Genomic DNA, 8,444 nt, shown 5'->3' with positions numbered 1-8,444 from the left:
TTCACTAAGTACGGCAAAACCAGCTGTTCCGTTTATCGAGTCCGCCGGTCCTTGATTTAATTTTTTAGGGTAAAGATTACCCCTGACGGGATATAGGAAAGACCTCTTTTAACTTCGAGAGCAAGTACGATATTAAATGAGACGCACGAATTCCTTCTCACGCGAGATGTTACAAACTCAGCGAAAAGTGACCAGGGGCCCGTTTCTCGAAAGTCCCGATAATTAACGGGCCCGCAAAGCTGTTGTTGTTTACATGGAAGATAGAGGTTTCAGCAGTTTTGCATTTAACATGATAAAACTATCAGTTAATGAAACAAAAAGGAACAGTTTTCTAGCCAGGACCCGCGCTCTTATTCTTTGTATTTCGATTTGAAAATCTGATTTCGGGCCCGAAAAGTTACCGGGACTTTCGAGAAACGGACCCCAGGGCTCGAAATTCACGCTCGCAAACTAGCAAAATGCGAGTGGTTTTGATAATCTGCGAGTGAGAAAACCATCCACTAGCACTGACTGAGAATATCGTTTCGAACGACGTTCTAAAAACTGAACGTATAAAATCCTATTTTTACAAACCTCAAAAGATGCGTTGTTAATGTCCCGCCTTGTTTCTTCCAAAAATATACCATAGGTCGTGACGTCTCACAAGGAGATAGGGGCTGGTAGAGTAAATTCAAATTTCCCTACGATCAGCAGGAAATGAGAAAATGGATTATTTGCATGTGTGGTGCATAAACCAACAATTATTTTTCACGAAAAATCTTATTCCATTTTGCTAGTTTTAAAATTTTCTAAATTGTGTTTTTGAAACAGATTAAAGAATCAGGGTGGGTCAGGACCAAAGGGGGTATACCGCCATATATGGGCTATATAGGTATGTGCCGCTGTGAAGGGTATGGTTTTCAACAGTTTACTCTGGGAGAACCTTGGGTCTAGAATAGGGTATCGTTTTCTAAGGGACTGGATTTCAGTCTAGACTTGGGAAACCGGGAATTGCCACTGAAATATGTAACAAAATCAAATCGGTTTTGTTTTGGAAAGACTGCTACTCTAGGATGAATGGGGGGGGGGGGGCTGGAGGAGTTTAGTCATATAGGGTAGCAAAATTCAGCTAAACTAGCTTTAAAACTACAATCTTGGACAAAATACATGGAAAACCTAGACCCCACCCCTCCCCCCCAAATCAAGGATGGGAAAATGGCGCGTTTTTGCCCTTCGCGCGGCTTCATCCTTGATTTGGGGGGGGGGGGGGATAAGGGTTTGCTGTTCCATTTTATTTTGTCCAAGATTGTAGCTCTGGTATAGGTTAAGGGTTCCAGGGTCCCAGCGATACATCCCCACCCAAAAATTCCTATAGTACCCCATAGGGGTCAGGGTTTGAAAGGTAAACCTCCCTTGAGTGACCCCCACACCCACGGGCGCGTGATCGGTATGAACCAGACCTTACAAGAATGTGTTGCATAACAGTAATATTATTGGGTTCTGTAAACACTGGAAAAGTGTGAATGGACAATCTTTAACAGGCAAAAATGCAAAAAAAAAAAAAAAAGCATCACGAGTTAACTCACCGGATAAGCATGTAGTACGGTAAGTCATGAATTAAATAAAAAGGCTATTGCCAGAGACGTTGAAACCTTTTCAGAAAAGATGTATTTCCACCCTTAAAGCTCGTTTTTCAGGTAAACTGGTCGATTTGCTCGCGTTTTTTATCACGGATACCTAAAACTTACGCAATGCTGTATTTGCATTGGGGGAATCCCCGAAATATCCTTTCAACTTTCTTTAGTCAAAAGCTAAAGGCTTTCGAATGGTTATGCTAGTTTAGGCCTTACACCCCTTCTGCTGACACCTGTATTTGTAACTAACCACACTATTAAACGGCTCCAGTATGCAAATAACGTGATAGTAAACGGACTGTTTCATGAGGTATTAAATACTCTTGGCCTACGCTTACTTGCGTTTAACTCAGTTGGGTATTGAATTTCAGTATTAGGTGACAGTTATTTGTGACACTATCTAAATATATAACTGCCCAGTCAGTCTGTTAGAAGCCTCACTCACTCGCGAGAGTTAGGAAGTTCGTATGACCTAAATCTTTTTAAAATCACGGTGTTTTTATCCTATTCAGCAGTCCTACTATCTAGCGGAACCTTTCGTAGTAGCATAAGGAAAATCTCACACTTATCCCGGAGTGGGACGATTTAGAACTTGCTGGGCCTTGAGCACGAGCATCATTGCCGCCATGATGGCGAAATGGCGCCTGCTAGTCATTATGGTTTTGGGCCGAATAGTGAGTACTACAACCTTCAAATCTTCCATGTTAATGGTAGGAAGGACACACTGGTACAGATTACTTTCTATTCACCTTTAGCTCTTCTTCTTTAATCGCAAAAATACTGTAGATTTTAGTCGCTGATATAAATTTGCTGACGCATCAAAACGTGTTGTAAACGCGTTGCAGAGAACGTCTACTGCCCGAAGTCCTTTCTGAGCTTTTCTGGGGACTCGCTTAACATTAGCAGATTGTAGGACTTACGTTTTTTTGATAACGGTTTACCCTGATAAGCGATACGTTGAACGTTCCCAAGATTGTTGCGCACATGTCATTACAGGCAAATATTTTTAAATATCACACACTTGTCAGTTACCAGGTTTCTAGCTTCGTTAAACGGTGATCATTTCGGCTAAGTTTTCATTAAACTTAACATGTCATATCTAACGCAGCTGCAACTACTTACTGCCCATCATAATTTTTGTTTTATATGCAAATTACTAGCTTGAATGAAATATAACAATATATGTACGTAGTTTGTTCCCGGGTTTGTTTTATCTAGAAAGTGTTTACAATAGACAGTCGGATAAAGATAGGATAATTAAATTAAAGTCTCTCATGGCTGTCTCTAAAACTGGACTTTTATCTTTTCCGGTTATAAAAGTATCGTAGCGCCGATATTCGTAAAACTGGATAGGAAAATGTAGGCGGTTTATTTATCAGTGGTGTGACAGAGGGTATATCTTTAGTAATGATCTTAATGAAGAATTCAAAATGTGATGCAATAGCGTGGGTTGATTACGTCAGTGATTGGTACAGGCTCTTACACATTAATTTTGGTCGGGAGTCCTGCGGTCAAATCCCCCGCGTTTTTTTATTAGCATATGCGTGCACGCGTTCGACGATCTCTCTCTCTCTCGCCTTCTCTCTTGAGCACATTTTTTTTCTATTCTTTTCTGTTCTTACCGATTCCAGTTTACTTTCCTTCTTGCAACACTTGAGCATGTCCTTTTTTTCTATTCTTCCCGATACTTTCAGTTTTTCGTTTTTACAATTCGTTAGAGAAGGAGCTCACCAACACTCAGTCGCCCTTGAATGTGTCTGTTTTTCACGCTCTTTGAAGGGTGAAGCCACCTTAGTGTCAGTGGCCAGTTCACGGTCGTCACGACGAAAAACTAATACACAGCGATTGTGTACTTTCTGTCTGAACGCCTGGAACATGGTACCTTCATGCCGGCAGCATGAAAACAATGTCTTCTACAACAAACTCTCCCATGTCTTAACTTACACATTTTCGGTCACACAATTTCCCATCATTATGCTAATCTTTGCAGCCTCTGTTTCAGATTGAGATATTTTTCATAATGTCACTTTTTTGCTCATAGGTATGTTTATTTGGAGAACCATTTCCGTGCAAGGCGGGACAGATCCACTGGAAACCCAACTCTACATCAGGAGACCAGTACAAATGTCTGGAGTGCCCTTATTGCTTTAAGGGACAAGAGCCTTCTGTCCCGTGCGGCAGTTCTGTTCCGTACAAAACTCCAGTTGACTGTGTAGAATGCCAAAGTGGTAAAACTTACTCAGACGCAGACGGCAAAGAACAGTGTAAAGCGTGTAGGATGTGTTCCGGGAAAGCCATAAAAAAGAACTGTACTGTTTCATCAAACACTGAATGTGATGATAAATGCTTGCCCGGATATTATAAGGAGCCATTTATCTTCGGATGCCATCCTTGCACAGACTGCTGTAACGATGAGAAAGATGAAATCGCAGAGGAATGTGCAAATTCGGAGAAGAAATGCAAAGTTCGCGCAACTCCTTGCAGCAGGCAATCAAAGCGGTCTAACAGTTCTGAAACAGTTCGACTAAAAGGATCTACAACCTTACCAACAACGTACAAGAAGCCCATAACGAGTGACCCAACTCGATTAGAATCAAAACTTGAGAAACATACCTCTAAGGTCTCACCAACCTTGTCAGGGAACAACTTCGTGGTAGATTCCCAAACCAAAGCGGCAAGGTCCCACAACCAGAACACTAATGGAAATGACAACGTACTGTTAATTGTTTGCACAGTGTGTGCAGCATTCGCCACCATAGGAATAATTGTTCTCGTTGCATTTAAGTTATGTCGGCGAATAAATGCGGATACCGTCCTGGCTCGCTGCAACAGAAATTCGAATGATGACAGTGCAGTGGACGACATTGAACTCTGCAGACCACTTACATCAGCATCACAAGAGGAGCTTAACCAAGGTAAAATGTTCAACCAGCATACTAAATAACTGATCAGATGTAAGGGCTTGAAATATAATATGATTCTGACTTGAGCACGAGATTAATAGTCAATCGCTTTCGCGGAAATTAATCAAAATGGCTTGAGGATACATGATTCAACTTGTACAAGACGTTAAAAGGCTATAGTTATCGCAATACATAACACAGGTCACAGGGTATCTGTGCCAAGAAATACATCATTTATTATCATGAATGACGTCACAACAGGGAGGGGGTACCCAATATGAAAACAAGAGAGATGACCGCTGTCCCGTGCAGGTACTGTCTTTTATAGTACATGCTTGGTTGAGTTCGTAAAATGGATATTAGCGTGCGAGCAAGCTCTCCACTAATGGCAAGCGAAGCAAGCCACGAGAGAACACGGATACTGTTCTCGCGTGACTTCTTGCAACTACCCTAAAAGATGAGCTTGCTCGCAGGCTAAATGGAAATTCAAAAATAAACAAGTGACTGCATCTCAAAGGTAATATGTTTTGTGCACAGATAATACAGGGGAATTTAAGGGAAACCCGCTAATCAAGTTATTTTTCATTTAGATGATGTGACTCTTACCGAGTTGGAGAGTAATAACCAGGGCGTATTTGACGAGATGTGCTCCAGCCTTGATAATGGAAGATGGCGGTTCAGGTTTAGGTGGGACTACGAACGGTTAGCTGCATGTTACAAGGGAATTCCACTAGAAGTACGCAATGCTTTGCACTCTGAGCATCTTACCAACAGAAGTCCTTCAAAAATGTTGATGAATCATCTCCAGACAAAATATCCTAACCTTCCATTGCGCCATTTTGTTTGGACACTGAAAGAGATTGGACGAAATGATCTTGTTGAAAAGTTAAAGCCATATGTTAAGAAAAATGTTAACAGCCCTCCCGCTTAGCAAAGTGAGTCTTGAAGCTCTTCGAGTAACCTGAGCTCAGGCCCATTGCCTGCCAGAATGTAATTTTCAACAAGAAACGAAAGTAGAGCCTGATCTCAGGTCACTCTTCGAGCGAGATATTAGAGAAGTAGAGAAAACCTTCAGTCGAAGGACGAATTTCTCCATCACTGTTTTCACACACTCGTGTCTAACATAAGAATTCGCCCAATCAGAAATGAAGCGCTTCAAAATCCTAACGTTAGGGATTCTTCTGTGAGGTCTGTTAACATACTGACTTTATACATATTAACAGCCACAAACGATGAACTTGCAGTTTGAAGTTTGTTTTGTAGTGTTAAATAGGTTTAAATAGCTCTGGACAAAAAGGTGCTGAATTGAGGCATTTACCTCGCGTACAAACCGGGCAATCAAATTATTTGGTGTATTTTGGCGGCTTGATAAACTCAACCAGCACGCGATCCTGTGAAAAATTATCAACATTATTTTTGATACGGCCCTCGAAAACAACACTATGAGTGGATAGGAACTGAATGCTGTTTAAAAAGTAGCGGGAAAACCTGTTTGGTCCTCTCTGCTGCTGTGTAAACTTGAAGAGCGTATCTTTGATTGCAAATTAAAACTGACGACATTTTGTGATATAGGAATCTCTAAAGGCAAAATATGAACCCCTATACATCCTCACTGCCATAGCAACACTTAACAGGAGCTCTGTCAACCGATATTTAGTTATTATATTTTTAACATAAAATTACCAGGTTGAAAATGAAGGAAACCTCCAATTATTTAATAGTTTGAATTTAGCACAAAAGAACAACTCATATGCAGCAGAAGAAGCAGATTTATATGGATTGCAAATTTCACACTTGATAAACAATGAGTGAGGTGCAGAAAACATGACAGAGCCCCTATAAATGCACATCATCACACGTTAAAATTATCAGAAAAAACTCATATTTCCGAGATGACGATGGGATGTCAATTGAGATCTTGGATGGTGTGAGGAGAAGGTAAAAAAAATAGGAAGTTACCTTTTGTTTTGCACATTTAAGTCCATTGTACCTTTTTCCCTAGGAAAATTATTTAAGTTGTTTCTAATGTAATTATAAGTTGTGAAAATTGGGTTGTTGTGTTGCAGTAAATATACAGAAAGATTATTTAAAAGAGCTTCTGTTACTGTAAATTACTGAAATTAAAATGATTAAAATTTATAAGAGGGTGCATTTAAGAACAGTAACGTTGTACCTCATTTTACCATAAGACAGCTTGCTGATTGTTGGTAATCATTTTTGTCACAAAATAGAAAAATTGTCTTCACTATGTACATGTACTTTGTAATGCAGTGGGAATAATTTAGCTTATTTAATTTGCTGAGAATTTGAAATGGGAAATCAATAAATCAAGGGGCATTTTACAATAAAAATAGCATGATTTTATTGGCTGATAAAATACCGAAAAGAAATGGATACATTGTTAGTAATAATGCTGTATGCTTTTGATGTAAAGTAAAGTAGTGTGCTAAGGTTTCTGTGTATACAAGCTGTAAATAATATTGCTAGAGTAGCTAAAAGATTAAAACTTTTGTTAAAATATTTGTCTGATATCTGCTAAAATCTGAATTATTCAGGGGTCTAACAGATACTGTGCAAACCTTCCCTGTCTCCCATACGGGTAATCACATCTTCTACATTGCAGACCCAAATTTTGAGCTTTTCTGTGCTTACATTTGGGATTAGGCCCATTTTTCCTCAATGCAAAAGTCACAAATGTTTTTAAGCATAGTACAGCTTCTGTGACATTGTTAGACATATTTCATCAGTGACAAAACCCCAGGCAGGTACTCCCTTGCATAAGCTATTTAAGTATGTGCCGCTCCAAAGGGTAGGGTTTTTGCCCTGTTTTCAATTTGAAATGGATTTTAAAAAATCATTTTGTTGCAATTGGTGATCTAAACTAAGTAATTATGACATTTTTGGAAAGCGAATATGGATTTCAGAGGCCAGGTCTGAAACAGGTTGGAAAGAGACATCTTATGGTCTGAAATAGGGACAGGATTTAAAGAACCAGCAGCACACCCCTACCAAGAATTCGCAGGAGTATCCCCCAGGGACAAGACTATTTTGTCATAAAAACAACTTTTTCATCTTAGACAAGGAGCCCAAGATGTCAGAGTCCTGAATTACAATCATGTTATGTTTTGGGAATTGGTTTGATTTGTGTTTATGAGGAGGTGGGAGTTGTGATTTATGTTGGGGTTTTAATATACTAGATTACTACTAAAGACTAAAGAGACAGGCTTAAGATCTCCATAGGTTGGTGTTTCCGTAGTTTTCACTTGCAACACAAGGAGAATAAAGACCTTAACATAGCTTAACATTCAGAGAATTATAGACCAGCAATAAACTGCAGCCTAGTTTACTATCGAACCAGGCAGTGTGGAGAGCAAAAGCGAGCAATTAGAGGTGGTTTATACAATGCACAAAGAGCTGAACTACGTCATCATCATTATCTTACCATCATTTCCGAGTCGTGTTTTGAATGTCCGTATTCCTCTGTTCACATATTCATTCCGATCCTCTCCCTGAGGTGTTCGGTTTATACGTCATTCAGTAAAGAGATTGCAATTCAAAAACAACGCAACAACATCGCCATGTTCCCGCCATGTTCACCATGTTGAGCTGTATTTACTTAGTCCCAGACCTACTCTGCTCTCCTTAGTGAAGCATACATGAGTTAAAAACAATAAAACGGTCAAAGAGTACTGGAAACAAAGATGGCGGCCGAAACGCAAATTCTTGGCTTTCAAAGACGTTTTCTGGAATTTTTCTTTGCGCTGGCTACCCCTCACGAGTTCAGGTCAAATTTAAAGGAAAACAAAAAACCCAGTTTATATCAAAATAATTGGTTTAAAAGACTGTGGTGGTTTTAAAGGCAGACAAGAGATGTCACGATATCAGGTGGTACAGTTCGCGATTTCTGCAAACTTTGGTTGTAATCTTT

General features: G+C 39.8%; 1 protein-coding gene across 1 annotated transcript; it reads left to right on the top strand.

Annotated features, from left to right (window-relative positions):
* The first annotated feature begins 2,114 nt into the window (after positions 1-2,114).
* On the top strand, positions 2,115-7,021 carry LOC140948970 (uncharacterized). Its single transcript, XM_073398229.1, has 3 exons — positions 2,115-2,323; positions 3,655-4,528; positions 5,107-7,021. The coding sequence occupies exons 1-3, from the start codon at positions 2,240-2,242 to the stop codon at positions 5,445-5,447; spliced, it is 1,299 nt and encodes a 432-aa protein (XP_073254330.1). The 5' UTR covers positions 2,115-2,239; the 3' UTR covers positions 5,448-7,021.
* The last annotated feature ends 1,423 nt before the right edge of the window (positions 7,022-8,444 follow it).

Source organism: Porites lutea, chromosome 9, assembly GCF_958299795.1.
Source record: "Porites lutea chromosome 9, jaPorLute2.1, whole genome shotgun sequence".
Lineage (NCBI taxonomy): Eukaryota > Metazoa > Cnidaria > Anthozoa > Scleractinia > Poritidae > Porites > Porites lutea.
Note: the sequence above shows the minus strand (reverse complement) of the source record. Positions and strands in the feature narration are given on the sequence as shown.